At 34.3% G+C, this 19612-nt stretch overlaps 1 protein-coding gene across 1 annotated transcript in view; it reads left to right on the top strand.

The window, feature by feature from the left end:
• Positions 1 to 19612, top strand: part of FMN2 (formin 2) — a 153488-nt gene that overhangs the window by 83638 nt on the left and 50238 nt on the right. The window contains exons 8-13 of the mRNA XM_041423507.1: positions 481 to 542; positions 7953 to 8044; positions 8193 to 8322; positions 9227 to 9373; positions 11236 to 11295; positions 11478 to 11598. Of these exons, the coding sequence (XP_041279441.1) occupies positions 481 to 542; positions 7953 to 8044; positions 8193 to 8322; positions 9227 to 9373; positions 11236 to 11295; positions 11478 to 11598 (612 nt within the window). The remainder of the gene's footprint in view (positions 1 to 480; positions 543 to 7952; positions 8045 to 8192; positions 8323 to 9226; positions 9374 to 11235; positions 11296 to 11477; positions 11599 to 19612) is intronic.

Here is a 19612-nt window from a genome sequence, read left to right as displayed (position 1 = left end):
AAATGTGTCGGCTTAGTGCATAGAAGACTTGACCCTTGTCAGGTGTTTTGAAGTTAACTGGCTGACTTATGGATTAATGAGTTTAAGACTGAAGTCAACCAGCGACAGGAATGAGATTTGTTGTGTGAGTGTGTGTGTGTGGCTATGGTGCAGATTTACAAATTTTTATAATGCTTTCAGCTGGACCATGAAAGTCTGATGTAAAGCTTATCTCTGATCTCTGACTATGGCCATACTTGTGGGATCATGTTTATGTGTTTGGGGGGGAGGGAGATGAATTCTTTAACACTTGACACCTGGCTCTGCCAGGTTTCTAGCTATACTATACTGCACTATTCAAGGCATTAATAAACTTAAAACTTTAAGCTGTATGACCAGTAGGTCATAAAAAACTGTTGCTGAGTATTGTGACCAGCTTTCTTTCACAGCTGGATTATCATCCTGAACAAATAACTCTTTTTTCTTTTCTCTTTTTTATAGCTGTTGTGAACTTGGACAACTCTGTGGTTGACCTAGAGACACTGCAAGCCCTGTATGAGAATGTGAGTAATCAGAGGAAGTCCATAAAATGTAGGAATACTGTGTGTCTATGTGAAGGTATTTTTACTTGGAATCAATAATTTTCAGAAAGCTTGTAGAAGAAGTCCTATTTTGGAGTGACTTAATTTTCCCCAAAAGCAATGATAATACCAAGTCTTTAAATTGCATTTATTGCCATTGTGTGCTTTATGAAGTGCATGTATTTCTACATAAGTAACATGATCAACTTCTAAATGACTAAATAGACATTAGTTTTGCTCCTTTTTTTGCTTCTTGGGTGTGGCAGTCTTTGATCAGTAATACCAAACTTTATGCTCCACACCTTTGACTTCACTTTGTAATTTCACTAATATAAAAATACTGCTAAACTAAAAAAAAAAGTTTTGATAACAGAAATCATTCTCTTTATGGAACTGGAACACTTAATTATTGTTGTTTCAGGGATTGCTCCAAAATAATTTTACTTCTTTGAAATGAAAATAATCTCTCTAAGATAATGTAATAAAAAGTAGTATAAACTTCCAGGGGCTTTCTAAATGTCTGATAGTAATAATCAGATAGATTTGGCCTTTAGGTATGTAAAATCAGGGATCCAGAATATGCTCAAGCATGTTCTACAACTTGACAAAGCCTGTCACATAAAAAATTCAAAATGGTGTCTGTTAGGAGCGTGTTTCTGCCTTCAGCTGAGGCCAGTAAACATTACCCTGTCTGTGCCCGCATATGTGGAGGTCTGGCTAGACATCTCTTGAAAGAGTGAGGAGGCTTTCTCTTTGCCCTCCAAAGAACTTGGAAATATGAGATGTAAAGCTGTGAGCCACAGAATGGCATTGAAGACCAGTGTACGGTATTGTACTAGATCCTCATGTAGTTTGATAATATTAATGAATTTAACACCTTTCAGATGTTTGGCTTTTAGACTTCAGCTCTTAGTCATCTGCTTTGGAATGATTTGATGGTTTATGAAGTCCCTCTAAATAATCCACTTTGAGGTGCAAAAAAGAGAGATAGTAAGCTCTAGTCCACTTTACAGAAAAACTGAGGAGCTAAACAAAACAGAAAAAAACCCAAAGTCTGACAAGAGCTAGAAAGGACTTGTACTATTCATCTCTGAAGAACTAGGTTAACCAACACAGCTCAGGAAGATAATGGTCAAAAGAAAAACCTATTCTAACAACATTCCAAATCTCTATGAACACTTTTCTTCTTTGCTCCACAGCATTTCTGTTTTGGCCTATGGTATTTTACTTTAAATTACTTTTAATCTCCATCCTTACACAGTACATATATATTCCATACCATACAGTTTTTAGCATGCAAAAAATTTGAATTAATTTTATAAGTTACATATGTGTGAATGTGAGAGATTTTCTTGTGGGAAGTATGGAATAGATACTGCAGTCATAATCAGTTTTTGCATACTTTTCTTTCTTATTGTGAACAAAATTTTTCTTTTTCATGTTGGTTTGAAAATATATTCCTCTTATGTTGATAATGTACTAAAACTTTTCAATTGTTTACTAAATGTCATCTCTAATATACTTCAGAATCCGAATAGAATGGATTATTTGCAAATTTGCAGTTCATTAAAATAACCAAATGTCATTGTGTCCATTTTGTAATTACCTTCACTTATTACAGAAAATGTCTAGGAAATGTCCTGATTAAGGAAAATACCATGTGTAAATCTCAGGAAAGACTAAAATTTTTGAATGTCTAATATATTTCTTTGCTTTGAATAGAAAACAGACCAGTCCAACTTTATTATATTTGCTTGGGTAGAAGACAGAAAAAAAACCAAAACCACAACCAAAAACCAAACAGATTACAAGAAAAGCCATCTGTTTACTTGGATAGGATTTTATAAGGGGACCTGAATTTTAATCCTGGATCTTCTTTTTAATGAAACTCTGTCTTGAAAGAAGATTTCTTTTTAGTTGACTTTTGTTTTCTTTTTTTCCTTTCAGCCTTTTATCAAAACACTTTAGACCTTGCATTTTCTTTCCTTGCTAGCTTCACTAATTATGACATTATTGTTCAATAACTGTTGTAAGTAATGGGTGGTACCAGAGAGCCTGTTTGATTCCTCCCTTATTTCTCAATCTCATCCTGTATTGTAAGTGGGAATAACTTTGCAGTATTTACTTCGTAGCCATTAACTTAATTTTTAGTTCTTAGGGGTTTTTTATTTGATTGAGATTTTTTTTGCTGGATATTTAAATACCACTGTACTAGTCCTCAGTCTTCCTATTTGATCTGTATGGAACATATGGGAGCATTTGTTTTACAGTCTTCCTTCAGAATGTAATCATTTTTTCTGATTGCATGTGTCTGGCTTAGTGCTTTCCCTTCTTAAATGTGAATGAAATTTGGGCAGTCTCCAAACCTAAACACACCCTAATTTCAAAAGCCACAGTCGCGAGGGTTCAATTCCTGTTTACTGAGGAATTAAACTCCTGTTAAACCACAAAGATATTGTATATATCTTAGTGACTTTTTACAAACTAAGAAGCCCACACCCCACCAAAGACCCAAGCCCTCAATAATTTATTTAATATTATTAAGTAGAATTGTATTAAGTGAGAAAGCCTGTGTTAATGCAGCATTGTACTGTACAGTCAAATAGCTCTTAAGTGTGGCTATGTAGTTTGCTTTGTGAAGAGTTGTTTAAATATGTGTTGATAATTAGTTATGTATCAATATCTAGACAGTTTTAATAGGAGACTCTTTGTAGATGAAACTACATGTGGAAGTGTTACTTAAATATGCTTTTCCAAATTCTCTAATAACAATGCAATCAGGTGATAGCTATAATTAAAGAGAAGGCAGGTAAAATTCATTCAAGTTGCTGTATGGTATTAGGACATATTGGTTGTGATGAGAAATGTAGCAACTGGCAAATCAGTGAATGTTTCCTTTGCAAACAGATTGCCTCTTAGCAGCTGGGGTTGTAGCTTAAGTATCACTGAGACAAGGTATGTCTGCTTCTGCTTGCATCTTTGCTATATCCTGAAAATAGTTGTATAAAAATAGATTAAAAATGCTATCGAAAAATATATTATCTTTCATCTATGATTTTTCCCTTTTTACATCACAAAAAAAAAGTATAATTTCATAATTAGGTTCCCAGTAAATTGACCACACTGTCTTTATCTTTAAAAGACTTAGGTCAATGCTTTCAAATACCTCAAAATGCCTTTACAGGAGAGAAAGGGCTTCCAGAAGTCTGAGTGCCATTAAGATTCAAACTTTCTCCTCAATTATTTCTTGTGATTTGTTTTTTCTTATGTTAAACTAGCAATTACAATGTGATGTCTTTTTTTTTTTTTTTTTTTGGCAAAGCCTATAAATTGTACTTGAGTTCTGATGATCCAGCTTGAAAAGAATATGATATTTATTATTAACCAGGGTATCTCTGTATATCCTTGTTTCATCTACTGTTGACAAAATTTCTTAGACAACTCACTCAATGTTTTTGAAATATATAACACAAACTTTTAAAGTCAAGTTTGCAAAAAATAAAATTCCATACATTTAAACTGATCTCAACTCAGAGCTAAGGTTCTGTTGTAAGGAAAGAAAAAGCTAACCAGGAAATGTGTAAGATTTATGTTGTGAGATGGAAAAAGGGCCCTTATGAATTTTGGTAAGAGCAATTACAGGCTAAACTCATACTCTGGAAAAAAATGGGAAAAGAATTTAACTGAAGTAGAATATTTTTGCAGTAATTTAATTCATATTTATGCTGTCTGATTTTACATATTGTTAATATCAAATTCTAGTACATTATATTATTTTTTCCACTTCTGATGCTATATATCTATATCTAGCTAAAATTCAAGGAAGGAAAGAGCAGTGACATTCAAATAGGTGCTAATGCAATCAGGTTAATGACTTTTATGAGAAGTATTTATTGAATGTGTTCGCTCAAAACAAATTTGGAGGCCAGTATAAAAGCTTTTTTTAAAATTATCCATCTGTAAATTGGAGAATAGGCATTTGTTAAAAAAGAACACTGGTAAAATTCTGAGACATTATCTTTGATAATACTTATGCAATAGACACAGTATTCCTTTTCTGTCAGAATTTAAAGTACGCATCAATCACAATTCTGGATACCTGAGCCATAATATTAGTGACTTGAAATTCAGGTTTGATTCTGAGCTTGGATTGTATACTTCAACTTCTTGATTTTGGTGAAGGATGTAAACTTTCTCTCTTGAGTTTTGGTCTGGCCTGCCCATGAGTGGATCATGCTCAGCCTTTGTATCTCTGACAGTTGTTACTTCTTTGCATACACAACCTGAGAGTAATAGCTTAAATAAGGAATAGGGAGTCTGCCTAACCTTTGCCCGTGGGATTTGGTGGAGAAACATTGAGAGCTTGAACATGCATGTGTGTGATAGAATGCTGTGATAAGCACTCTAATATTTCAGTCTGTGTAGAAGGCCGGGAGAGAGAAAGATCTGAGTATTTATTCTAAAATATTTGCAAATAACCATTTAGTTTTATGCTCCATGCTAAAATACTTACTTCTCTTTAACTCTTATGAAAAAAATGTCAAGCGATCTTCCTTCAGTTTAACAGAAGCGAGGATAATTTAAAGACTGGTCAGAAATAATGGAACTTAATTTGAGTTGTTAGTATGTGAACTTGTTTACTTTTACAAAAAGCTAATTTTTTAAAAAAAAATTTACAAGTGTAAATTGAATAAATGAACTTTTTGAAATGTAAGTTGAATAAATAAAATAGCTTTTCCTATAGTCATTGCATTTGCACACCTAGACCTCTGTGGCTCTGATGACGTGACTACTGGAACAATGCTACCCTTCCAGCTTCTAAAATCCGTAGATTTCACCTGTTTCCAAGAGAGTTCTTATTGATTTGATAAGTGATGGAAACTTCCTTTTCTTTTAACTCTCACCTGGGTAAGAGTGTTCTAGATTAAGGGTGGCCATGTCCCATTTACATCAACATTTTAAACACAAAACCAAACCCAAGCCTTCTCCACAACAGCACACGCAATATTTAAGTTAATACTTCTGCAGTTAGTTGTCTTTTTCTAGTCCTCATCCTGTCTCTGGAAGAGTCTTCTAAGATAGGATTAAAAATGGATTAAATTTTCTGATCCAAGTATCTTGGAAACATTCTTCTTCTCAGGATAGCATTATACAAAAAACAATTGCTGCAGTAATTGTATTCACAGAGCCTATGTCTGCCTTGACTTTATGCAGAAAAGTACTTTTAGAGGATGAATCCCCAAGTTTCTTTCCTCACACTGAAGTAAAACTGAGGTAGGGAGTTTACGTAACTAAGTGTTATGAATGGGCCATTGCCAGTATTCTAAAATTAAACACTGGTGAATAAGCTTCAGCCTAGCCCTTGTTAGCTGAGAAAGGCCTGATGCCACATAAACAAGCAGATAAAGGGAGGCCCAAACAGGTTAAGGGAAGTGACCTGTTCAGCACTAGAGGGACCATGCTTAGGATGCTGTGTGCAGGTGTGGCCTCTCCAGGGCAAAAGGCAGTGACATATTGGAGCAAGGCTAGCACAAAGCAACGGTGATGGTTAAAGACTTGGAGAAGTGTTATACAAGGAGAGGCTGAGAGACAGCTGGGGTTGCTCAGTCTGGAAAAGAAAAAGCTCAGAGGAATCTTACCAGTGTGTACAAATACCTGTCTGGGGAGGGGGAGTAAAGAACACAGATCTAGACCCAGGATGCCCAGCATAAGGACAAGACATAGTGGGCCTCCTGACTATGTCACTGACTTTAAAACACTGAAACAGGCTGCCTAGAGAAGTCATCAGGTCTCCATCCTTGGGGATATTCAAAACCTGTCAGGACATGGTACTGAGCAAGCTTTTCTTGCTGCCTCTGCTTTGTGTCAGTGTTCACCTAGACAGTCTCCAGGGGTCCCTTCAAACCTCAGCTATTCTAATAATCTTTGATACAGGTACTGCCACGAATTTACTTTCTTAGTGTCCAGAACAAAGTTTATTACTGGACAAAAAATATTTTTACAATATTTCCAATCTGTTGAAGTGTTTACTATATAAGATCAGACAACTTTAGAGATGACCTTTGAAGAACATCCACAGAAATGCTGACTAGATACTAGGATTTGTGACATCATAGACAGTTGTCTTTGCAGTCATTTCCAGGCTTCTTGAAGTAATGAGAAACTTTGAAGGGCTTTTGCTATATGACTCTTCAATCTCTTCATCTTTCTATTTCACATCAGTATTTTCAGCCTTTTCACATTGTTGTTGTTCAACAATCTGAGAAAAAGTGTCCCAACCCAAATTTCCGGTTTCATGTTTCTGATGGAGCAGACATTATGATTTGAAACAGCTCTATCCCTCTTTTGCTAACCCTGCAAAAGCATTCAAGAGAGAATGCAGGTGCAGCATATCATACACTTTGCCATTATCTGAATGATTAAAACATAATATTCCACTGTTGTCTTCAAGTTCTGTGGTGGAGAAAGTTAAAAAATGAGTGTAATTTTTTTCTTAAAGGAATAAAGGTAGCTACACTTTTTTTTTTTTAATTCTTGGGCAGTTTAATGTTTTGGATCTCTCTTGGAAACTGCTATAATTGTCCAAAGAATGATCAGAAGGAGAAATTTTCTTTCCACTTTTATTCATTTCCCTGCCATTCCATTTACCAGTACTGCTGTTTGGAAAAAAATTTTACCATAGGTTGGAGCACACAAAAAACTGAGGCTCAGTTTCTATTGATTGGAGTATTGAAGAAGAGACTTCACAGTTTGCCACAGAGCTCTTCAAGAAGCTAGGCAGTTTATATGTTCTTTTTTTTTTTTTTTTGCTTATTAAGATAAAAATGAAATTAATTTTACTTCAAAGAATTATGCAGTAGTTCTCATGTATTATATGTATGATAGTTCCATTATAAATCAAATACGGGTTTTTTCCTAAGTGTTTTTTCAAATCCCAAATAACATTTAAATTGCAGTAAACAACACAAAAAAGTATTCATTTATTTTAAAAAGATGTATTATTTAAATACATATTTAAAGATCAGATCACATTCAAATGTAACCCAACAAATTTGTGAAGAGAAATATAACTCTCCTCTTGAGTCCTTCATTCAAACCCTTCGTAAATGAGCAAAGAAGAGGAATTGGGAATGGACATCATTGTCTCAGTGCATCATTGCAGACTACTAGTAGTCAATATTATTATTTGCAAGATATTCTATTCTCCATCAGATCTAGTTATAATTAAACATTGTGGACTATATACTTTGTGGACTCCAATAGTTTTTCTATAAGCAGATGCTAGAAAGAAAAGAAAAACATATGAATTTGATTCGTTACAAAGAAATATTTATCTCTGTTGTTTGACTAGTCACAACCATTTTTTGTTATTTTTTTCTTTTTTTTTTTCAGAGAGCACAATCAGATGAACTAGAAAAAATAGAAAAGCATAGCAAGGCATCCAAGGAAAAAGAAAATGCCAAGTCTTTGGATAAGCCAGAACAGTAAGAACATACTTATGATAGAGCAGTTTTGCTCACTTCAGAAAACTTTCTCTGCTGTAGTAAAATATGTATAAACTCGCCCCCCCCCCCCCCCCCCCCAAGCCTGTACCTACTGACAGTGCCTCAAACAATTTTTTTAAATCTTCAGGTTCCTCTATGAGCTCTCACTGATTCCCAACTTCTCAGAACGTGTGTTTTGCATCCTGTTCCAATCAACATTTTCAGAAAGCATTGGCTCAATCCGTCGCAAACTTGAATTGTTACAGAAACTTTGTGAGGTATGTTATGCTCTGTGAAAAAATAGATCTAAATTTCTGAGTTTTAATCTTGTTAAGCTTTACTCATATTTCAAAAATTTTCACTTTATTACTTAGGTAATTTAAATATTTAAAATCTGAAGGATAGCAGAATAGCACATTTTATGATTGTATTTTAACATCAAAGTGAATTTTAAGATTATCTTTTGCTACTAAATTATATAATGCTTTTTCCATCAGTGTGTATCAGTCTCTGGAAAACAGTGCACCTTCTCCTTTTGTTAAAGCAAAATCTTCTCTCTTTACAGTCACCATTACCACTCTTTTTCAAAGGAATGCCAGTTCAGCTATCCTTGTGTTGAGAAATGTGCAACTTAGTAATATCTCTGATATCTAGAGGTAGCAATGTTGTATCTAGTCAGAAGAGATTGCTGGAATTTTGCAGTCCCATGAAAAACAAATACATAGCTTTAAAATGCAGGTTTAATCAGTATTTTAATGACTTAAAACCATTTCAACTGCTTTATGTTTTACTATGCAATATCTTTTATTTGATTAAATTTTTTAATTGTTCAATGTGAGTGTTTTATGAACTTGTTGATAAATTTTCTCTGAAATTAAATATGTCATTCACAATGTCAGTATCAGTTGATTACTATTTTGTTTTTCTTAACAGGTCATGTCTGGTAATACTGTACAAATTTTCTGTTATTTTTTCTAAGTATCCATTTTGGAGATAACATTCTCCATTCATATAAAATTGCATATTAACATTTTTCTACTTCTGCGTCTTGCAGTAGAAGGTAACTTCCTTTATCTGAGTCTTTATACAAGTACTATTTCTAACACAGCATCAACAAATCTGCTCATTAACCATAAACATTAATGGAACTTTGAACAGAATTTTTTTTTCTCTGTATTTTAGACATTGAAGAATGAATCAGGAGTTATGCGGGTTCTGGGTTTGGTTCTTGCCTTTGGAAATTACATGAATGGTGGAAACAGGACACGAGGACAGGCTGATGGGTTTGGACTAGATATCCTGCCAAAACTGAAAGATGTCAAGAGCAGTGTAAGTTATTCAAGACTTCCTGAAGGCCTGAGAAGGTTAAATTCTCTGAAAATTACTTTGTTTCTGAGTGAATGGTGTGGAGCTTAGGAAGGCATGTAGAAGGGACTTCTTTTGTTACTATGCTTATCTGATCACGCTTCTAGAGCTGGATGCATTTCTGTAGTATTATGGAAATTAATAATCTCTTTTCACTACTGTACAAACAAAAATACTTAAAATTATGTTTTAGTTCTTAGTCTGATATACGTTTGACTTTGAGCACACTTCATAGTTCCAACTTCTCTTGTAATTAGAAGCAATACTATGATCTTACTGTTAAAAATTTATTACGGAAGTGGAAGGAGTTCCATGCTGATTCAAAATATTTGTGAAGGGAAAAATGTCACTCCTGAAAATTGATTGAATAGGCATCCAGAGCATTTGGGATAACCCAAAATTCATTCTTTATGAACACCATGATTACACAGTTTGTATTTGACATTGGAACATGCAGCTACCTGGGTAAAAGACTTCTTGATTCAAAATTTGTCTAGTGTAGTCATCTCAGGAAAGAGAATAAGTAGTGTTTTTTTCTTGCTCAGTGCTAAACTGTAATTTGTGTGTTACCAGCACTTTTTGTCTTAGGTTAATCAGTTTGGGGTTGCATTTAAATACCTGATTTTGTTTACAAGGAAACAATCTTAGAGTTTCTATGGCTAATGAAAAACCTTATCTCAATGTGACAGATTATAGCAATAACTCTTGAGCCTTAAAATTTGTTGCTACATCTGTCTGGCGAGTCACTGTCAAGATCTTCAGTTCTGCAAAGGCAGAAAAAAGAGTTGGTTTCCCTTCTTGGTCCCTCACTAAATATACATTTCTTAGCTGCTGGATTAGGTCATGTGAGCAGAGCTTTAACCCTGGGTTGAGAGAGCATGTCAGCCATTTGCCTTGTTAAAGCTTGTTAAATGGGTGGAGGAACTTCCTTCTTGCATGCTGATTTCTTTGGAAAACCAAGGGGGCAGTGATGTGAGTGGAACTTCAGTACAACACGTTTAGAGCAGCTTACTCTAGCTGCACCTTCAAATTGACTCTAGAGCCAAGACATCTCCAGTTTTAGAGCTGTGATCAGTAGGAAATTTAGGCACACTAAATTTAGTTTGGTAACTCAAGACTCCAGTACATAATTTGCTGGAAATATTATGACTATTAAGCTTTCAGTTGCAAGATACATTTTCAGTTTATTTGTGACTGATCAGTCAGGAAAATTCTTACAAAATCCTTTTCTGAAAATATTTCTGAACATATCTGAAAATTTAATTCTGTCAGAAATTCTCTTCAAATGGAATATTCTTTGCTGAAGTTTCATTAGAGATATTACAGAGGAGAAGCAATTAAAAAGCTCCCTCAACCCCCAATGCTCCCCACCCCCAGCCCCCCAGATTCCATTTTTCAGAATAACTTTCTTTGTTTAATTTAACTTTGCTTTGGTTATATTTGTAGTGTTGCAAAAGAACTTGTATACATGAACCCAGAAACAATTTCTCTTTTCCTTCTTGGGAAATTTCAGAATGTAAGGGTGTGGTTTGCAATAAGGTAGCATTAAAAAAATCAGGAGTGTGTTACATGAGTGTTTTTTCTTTCTTTGTTTTATTTAATGATTAAATGGAACTTCAGGGTATGTTTTGGGTTTTTTTTGTTTGTTTGGGTGGGTTTTTTTGTATGTTTTGAGTTTTGGGTTTTTTTGTTTTTTTTTTAGTGAAGGGACCAAACCAACAAAGTATTTTTTATACATGAAGTATTTTATTTATCTGAATTATCTTTTCTGATTTTTTTTTCTGTGAGTTTCAGTAACACAGCAAACTCTGTCCTTTTCTATACAGGACAACAGCAGAAGTCTTCTATCGTACATTGTCTCATATTATTTGCATAATTTTGATGAGGTGAGTGAAAATTAAAATTAACTCTTTTAAATTCAGATTAAACAACCCAACTTACTAAATTTGTTCTTCTGCTAGTCAGATGCAGAAATATGTATAAATATTCTCTGTGTTTTCAGTTATATATTTTAATATAGAAGAAAAATAATGAGCACTAGGTAACTGTTAATTTCGCTTATTGTCAGGATGCAGGAAGAGAACAATGCATCTTTCCTCTTCCGGACCCACAAGATCTCTTCCAGGCTTCACAACTGAAGTTTGATGATTTTCAAAAAGATCTCCGCAAAATGAAGAAAGATTTGCGAGGTACTGAACCTAGATTAAATGCTAATTTTGTGTTACTATTATATTTCTTCTATTCTTGTTTGTATCATTTTGAGAAATTAGATGATACAGTAAAAATAATTGTGTATTTTTAACTTCTCAATTAGTAGTTTGCTTCTTTAGTTTGCTTTTCTGTGACCATTTATGCCATAATACATAATTTTTCTGTAGGTAACCTGTGAGAAGTTTTTAAATTAAACAGCATCAAAAGTTAGGTTAAATCTTTTGTTTCAAACCAAAAAACTAATTTAGTTTTCCCTTTGTGTAAGATGATTTCAAATCTTTGACCATAAAAAGCATTGCAAATTGTTGGACCATGTCCATGATAAAAAAAAAAAAAGGTTTATAACCAGATCTAAATACTATCTAGCAGGTAAAATATGTATGACATTGTTAAAGACACTTGAAATATCTGGACTGTACTGAACAGTAATATGCAAAGGAAGTATTTTTTCTCCTCTTATGAAATGTTTTCTGTAAGTGAATTCAGCAAGCTTAAGATACATTTGCTAGACTTTAATGAAGAATATTTATCATATATTTCTTATTAACATGGGGATCTAAACGCTGTATTTGTTAAGAGTAGTTTGCACAAGTGATCCACGATCTTCAATATTTTTGTAAAAAGTCTCTGCAAAATTGGTTATGTTATGTTACATAACACAGTTGTGTTACTGTGCTAAATCTTTGAGGGAGAGATACAAATCAAGGAGTGATATTACTGTTGCCCTGCTGCTTTTAAATGCCATTCCTCTAGAGACCTAGGAATGGTGTGGTAATCCATTAATCCCTGGACAACCTAGAATGGGAGGTTTTCTATTACAACAAAAATGTAACATGGTTACCAAATGATATCTGACTTTCTCTTCTTGCTCCTATCAAACTTTCTGTTTGGATATTTAAAAACAAATATTTTAAACATTTTGAGTATTTATTTAGTATTTTTAGTATTTAAAGTTGTATCAAAGTCATTCAGGGTGACACTGAGGAATGAACAGTAGTATCATCCATTTACTGCTCCTGGATAACCTAGGGGGCAAAAGTCTCAGAATTCAGTCACAAAAACTTGTTTCTATACTTCTTGCAACTTCCAGACAATCTCAGAACTGACATCTAAGTTTGCACATGTAGAAGAAAGATACGTAGGTCTTATTTCAAAAAGGTACTTGAATTCAGGTGCATATTAACAAATACACATTTCCTCACAAATTCCTCACAAATTTACCAAAAATGGGTTTTTGTACATGAGCAGTTGAATATTTTCACATCAAAGTTGAAATTTGCACACAGACATAAATCTCTTGTGGAATAAATCCACACTGTGCAGTGATCAAAGCCAGGGGTTCTGTAAAAATGGAAATTACACGCTTCAATCTGCCTTCAGATTGCAGTTGAATTCTTTCTGTGCTTCCAATCCAACCCTTAAGCTCAAGACTGTTGTCAGTCTGTTTTGTAGTTAATGAAACTGAAGAATAACTACCAGCACCGTTGCTCTTTCCCTATTGCATTTGGTACAAACGTTTCTGGGGACAGCACCAGCAGCTTCATCCTATCCTGAATATGAAGTGACAGTTTCAACACCAGACTGAAATACCAGTGATGACTTCTTAATAGTCTCCAGATATGCTTTGTGTTGACTTTCTTTTTCAAAGAAAAGTGGCAAAATAATTTAAAAACCATTTGTGGTAAAAGATTTCATGACCACAAGAGCAGTAGTATTAAAGTTTAGTAATACACTAAAAATTCTGTGTATTCTGATAGCTTAATTGTTGTCATGATTTCAGTGAGATAGAATAGCCTGTCTCAATGACAATAATTTCTAAAAAGAAGTTATTTCCATTTACTTTAAGTACACTACCAGATTTACTAATGAACATGTGGAATCTCATGAGTTACTAGAGCTAGTAAGGGCATTATCAAATGTTTGAACAGGAAAAGGGTTGTATGATGCTGAGAAAATTCTGACAAAACTCTTAATATGAACTTATTCTTTTGAAGTCAATGTGATTAAATAAGTATTGATTATTCCTGGGAAACACTGACTTTAGAGGTATAGAAATAAGTGGCCAGAATACATTAGAATTTTATACTGTGATGTGGACTGCAACCTTGACTTACATTCATCAATAATTAGATGGAAGATTTTGTGAGTGGATTTCATCATTTGGTGAGGGTGGGTGTTTGATTTGTTCTTTGTCACTGAGAAACGGAAACTTGTAGATAATACTGATACAGGCAGTATCAACAGTTTAATGTTAGTTTCAAATACACTGAAAACCGTGCAGTGAGATCATGATAATTACAATGTGGGAAGGAGGTATTGATTCACCCAGGAAAAAGTCTTTGCAGACATTTTATTGCTGTCTTAGAAAACATTCTGTGATCATTATTCAAAGGTAAATTTTATTTCAGAAAGATCCTTTCATAAAATTTAAAAAACCTCAACAGAATATCCACAAAGTAGAGGACAGTTATTATTAAAAAACAAGTATGCTTTCTTCCCTTTTGACTATCAAGGCTATTGTCCATTTTCAAGTGTTTATGAACTCTATGCCTTGGCAGTTTGTAAAATTTTGGAAAAGAAAATCTCCTCTAGTATTTCAGATTAAAAGTGCAAGTCCCAAGGAGTTGGAGTCGCGTGTGCCTGTTCCAAGATGAGTAAGATAGAAATTTTGGTTTTTTAAATAATACAGATCCAAAGGATAAGAGTTGTACACCAGATTTTTTTTTTGTTTTATTGTTTTTTTGGGTTTTTTTTGTAAGATAGAAGACCAAACAAGTAGATCCTCTTACTAACAAATCAAGTTGAGTTTGGCTCCATCTGTTGCTCCTAGATTTCACAGCTCTCCAGGATTCCCACTTTAGCCTTTTTGACTTCAGTGACATATAGTTTGTTAAGCAACTTGATCTGCTTTTGATCTCTCCTGGCTGTCAGCAACGTTCCTTGATGCAGTCATGCCAAGCAATGACTTCTGTTCCTATGTCATTCCACAGAAAAAACTTTAGTACTTGCCACATGACTTAAATCAACTCACCATGTAGAGAAAATTTGGCATCCAGGGTCACAGGAGCAGTGTGTGGCACTCACTGATTAGGACCTCTGTTATATAATTATTAGTATCAGTATGTTTTTCTAGACACTTCAGAGTGCTCCAGGTAGAACAGAAAGTTGTGGAAAACATGTATTAAATCAATCAAGATTCTAACCCTCTTTGCTCTGACACTCTCTTAAGGTAAAATTTTGGTTTAGGAAATGCTGGATTTGTGGCCCAAATCCACGATGGATGTGGATGAAATTCTTCCAGTCGTATTTGGTTTAGGAAAGAGCTAGAACACTAAAATTGACATTAAGAGTTATGGAATTATGGCAAGCTAAAAATGTTTAGAAGCTATTCTTTGGCTACACATTAGAATTCTAGCCTTACAACATTAAGTTTATTCTTGCTAATCAGAAACTAATTCATCACTTGTCACTTATTGCAAAACTTTCACTGAAGCTCGGCTAAAAGGGAATTAGAAACAATGTCATGCCAAAAGTAAATCTGACTAGAAGAAGAGATTAATAGTACAATGAAATGCAGATTGCTATGAAAGAGTTGAATTCAGTACTTGTTTATATGTCATAATGTCATATTTAATATATTTGATTGGAAACTGACTACAAGCAATAATTATCATAATTAAACATTATTTTTGTAGTGATGCTTTCTTTTCCTCCTCTGAGTGTTTACAGCTCATTGAATATTCTCCATCCAAAAGCAGCTAGGCTGTGTGGCCCAGTACATCTCCCTGATTTGGAATAAATGTGACTGAGAATGTTTATAAAGTGTCAAGCATTTGCAGAACACTTTGTATTTTAAAGTATGTCCATGAAAAACCCTGGAGTATCTTGGAAAAGTGCTTCTTATGGTCACTGAAAGTTACCTATTCAGTTTGGACCTGCCAGTTGTAGAGCTATTAGGTGCTCTTGTGTGTAACACCTGCTGTGTGAATAAGAGAATTGGAAGTACCATCTTGTGCTATAAAAAGGCTTTCAAAGGTTGTGTTTGGGATGGTGTCAATGTGCAATTGAGAGAGTTTGGACAGCAACAGGCTTGCTAGTCATTCCTCTTGCCTCAGTAAATGTTATCGTCAATACCTAGAAAGAGTTCCCAACCCTGAGAGTTCAGCTGAGCTGTAGTTTGAGATGGAATTTTCCTCTTCATGGTCAAATCTGTGTCTAGGGTGCAGGGATTAATTTGCAAAATAAGATTGCATCCCATATTAGTTCTCTAATAAGTAATGTTAATGCTTTCAGGCTAAAATTTAAAAAAAAATGCAGGATTCTATTTCCCCCTCTCTCACACACACGTATCCTTGTACCTTTTCATATTCTCAAGGCTGTATTCCATCACAGTTCTCATTATGGATCTAAGACTTTGGCAACATTCCAATGCTGCTTCTTGGTCAGAAGTAAGAGTGATATTAATTGCAACTTCAATTAACACACTTGAGCAGCCTTAAGCCATTTAGGGCCCCACTTCAGGTGGAAGAAATTGAAGGAACTGATCTTCTATATCTGACTGTCCTCTCCTAAAGGAGGAGAGGGGAAATCTAAGTATAGACAAATTTTCCAGTTAAGGAAAGGCCTTGAGCCTAATCTGGTCATCTGTTTTTTAAAAAACTGAAGGTTGGTAAAATGAAGTGTATCCTAAGAGATTTCCCAGAAAGTTTTTTTAATGTGCTTTTACACTGATATTTTAAGTTTCAAGAGAAGGTGGAGCTGGAGTAGAGACAATTGAAATGAGAAAAAACTGTAGTCTTTGGAGTTTGAATTCATTGCATCATCAAAAACTTTCTGTTCTAAGACAATTTGAAATATTTGTGGTTTTGTCATTCTCTGTCAATAGTTTTGCTACAAATGTGAATGAAGATATTTCCCAATTATAAAATAGATCTTTTTTCTTGTATGATCCATATTCTGATGAAAAAATTCATTCAGTCTTCTATAAAAAAATGCCAAATCACTCAAGCAAAATAATATAGCAACAGTAGTGGTTTGGGTCAGTCCTCCAGTTATCTCTACCACCTCCCTTTACAGATACAGGTATTATTTTAACCAAATTAATCTTTACATTTGCCTTCTTACTAACAACTGTACATCCACAAGTTCCGTCTGTTTATTCTGTTATCACTGAAAGGGTTAATTGGTGCAGCTATGCCGCATGCAGATTCCTAAACCTAAACCAGATGTAAACTAAAGCCAGGCTTTCAGTCAATCTGTGAGTAATATTTTACTGTCCTTAAAACTCCAAACAAGGAGCTGTCTATGGAAGCCCTTGAAGACTCAGCAGTTCTTAGTGTAAGTCATTACAATTCCAAAAAAAATAAATAAAAGAAAATTAAGAGCTCTTTCTGTATTTGTGGCTGGGTTCATCAGAGTTTGTCTTTTGATGAGGCCAGCATTGTTTCCTTTAGATAAAGTCTAAATTTTCTTTTAAAGTCACAGGTTGCAGTTGTAAGGAATCCAGAAAGCACTGAGGAAGTTGAGAAAGTACTGATAAAGTTGTTCTATAGTTTTCAGACAAGTAGGACACAGGCGCATCTCCTGTGGAAGTCTGAGTACTCAGAACCTTAGAAAATTAAGGACATAATTTCAAAGCTTCCATAAAAGCTTAAATACAAATAGTCTAGCAAGTCTCAATTAAAGGTGTGCTCTCAAGTATCTTAAACTATCTTGAAAATCCACCTGACTTCTAGAAGACTTCTATAGATAAGTATGCAGTTTCTGAATTAGTTAACAGCAGCGTAATGGACCTGTTAATTACTCATCCAAGATAATTTATTAGTCTGCTTGCTTGTGGTTTTTTTTGTTTGTTTGTTTTGATGGGTTGGGTTTTTTTATTGTTTGGGGCTTGGGGTTTTTGTTTGTTTGATTTTATTTTTCATTTAATTTTTATATTTTGGGGGTTTGAAAAGAAAACTCCTGTTGCCCATTGTTATCCTTGCCAAAGAAAATGCGGTAAGCCTGAGGAGCAGCTGGTCATCTGCTCACCCATTTTGTTCAAATAGAAATCTTTTATGTTTAGAAGAGATTTGTGCTTCCAGGGGCTAAAATTTAGCATCCAACAGAACCAGCTGGAAAATGTGCATTAGACAGATATTATGAATGTTGAAAACTTTCTTTTTTTCCTCCTTTTCATAAAGATAAAGTAACTGTTTCTGATAATGAGACTGAGTGCATTTTACATCACTTAACAGAATCACTTACTGAACATGCTAGTGCAAAGCACAGGTTGTTTTGTCGCTTTCCTTTTCCATATAGATGTCTCTTAAATGATATTGGCTGTTGTGAAACTTTGTATGTTTTTAGTAAATTGACCTGAAATAAAAATAAAACAAAAATATTGGATGAGCAAACTAACATAACAGCTTGAAAAAATGCAATTAATTGTATTTTAACACTGAAATAGAGAATGAGATGAATTCTTGAGGTACTGGATACAGCTGAAATCACAATTTGTTTAAATCTCTAAATTGGTTTTCAGCACAGAATTTCACATCAATTGCCAGATCAGGAGCATTTGAGACACATGTGTATGTATGGGCAAAAAAGCTACCAGTTTGAATTGCCCACAAGAATCTGTTTTGATTGATTCTCTGAAAAATGGCGTACAGTTCTCTCTCCGCAATTCAGTCTTGAGAGGAGATGAAATTAGATGTACTATCCCTTTCCATTGTTTATCTATTGCTTATAGGTTAAAATTGATTTAGAGAGTTGGAGAAAAGGTGTCTCTGCCCTTGCCAACATCTCTTTAGGATTTGAGATCTTTGGAAGGTCTGAAGTGCATAATTTGGGATTTGAGGATACTAAACCTTGCTTCAAAGCAACAAAAAAGTATCTTTATTCCTGTTTGGACAATTCAGTCTTGTGACATCAGTTTCTGCCTAGTGCTAGGCTTTTGTGGCTGCCTATATGAGTCTCTTTTGTGTTGCCTTGAATATCTTTCAATTCCTTCAATGTAAGAAAATTTAAAATCTGCTTGAAGTAAATGGAGTTTTAAAAATATCTTAACTTTGTCTAAGTTTTTCAGTTGTGTACACATCTGCTAAAGTGAGAGAATAACTAAACATGAGAATAGGGAGCGTAAGATCAAGTTTTGAGTCAGTTAAGAATAATCAGACAAGCTTTTGCTTTAGACAAAACTTTTACAAAGCCATCACATCAGATTCCCTTTGCCAGTCTATTCCTTTGATATATTTAGCTGAGAAGCTTCATGGAGATAAATGTGTTTGAGCATGAAGCTGAGGATAAAAAATACTCAATTTAGAAAGCTGTTTGTATTCTCACATAGCTTTTTTTCCTCCCATGTTTTTTTCTCTGTGTTGCTTAGAAGTTATTAAATACCCTTCTGACACAAGCATTTACTCATTATCTTACTTCTTCATTTGGGAAGAAATACTAGGAACTGGTGTTTTGTACTACTTTCATCAAAATCAACACTCTAATTTCTTCAGTTACAATGAGGAATAGCAATGGCTCATATGAATAGTGGGGCTTTATATTCTAGTGACAAATTATGGAAAATAATAAATGAGTGCTGTATCCAAGAGGTTGAGCAGGGAGACTTCAATTCCAGTATTTGTGATGTGGAGAATTGAGAAACTTAGGAAGTGCTTACAGGCCTATTAATTCTTTAATGAAAAAAGCAACTGATGGACTAGTTTTTTTAAGCATCATAATAATTATTAATATGGTAATAATGACTGGATTTTTTTAATTTTTAAAGTCTGGATTCAACATACAGTATTTTACTCTCTCTACAGCAAGAGAAAGGGACTGTTTTCCCTGTGTTTTCTTTTTGATTTTAAGTTATTTATACAGTGTTTGCAATTCAGGAATAAGGTAAAAAATGGGCCTGAACTGTTGTTCTTCTGAACATCATTGATTTTAGTCTTTTCACAGAGGGAGGGTTGTGAGCAGAAAAGAACAAAAATTAGTCCACCAAAAACAAAG

The sequence above is a fragment of the Onychostruthus taczanowskii genome, unplaced genomic scaffold (assembly GCF_017590055.1).
Source record: "Onychostruthus taczanowskii isolate IOZ18803 unplaced genomic scaffold, ASM1759005v1 scaffold78, whole genome shotgun sequence".
Classification (NCBI taxonomy): domain Eukaryota; kingdom Metazoa; phylum Chordata; class Aves; order Passeriformes; family Passeridae; genus Onychostruthus; species Onychostruthus taczanowskii.
This window is presented reverse-complemented; position numbering and strand designations above follow the sequence as displayed.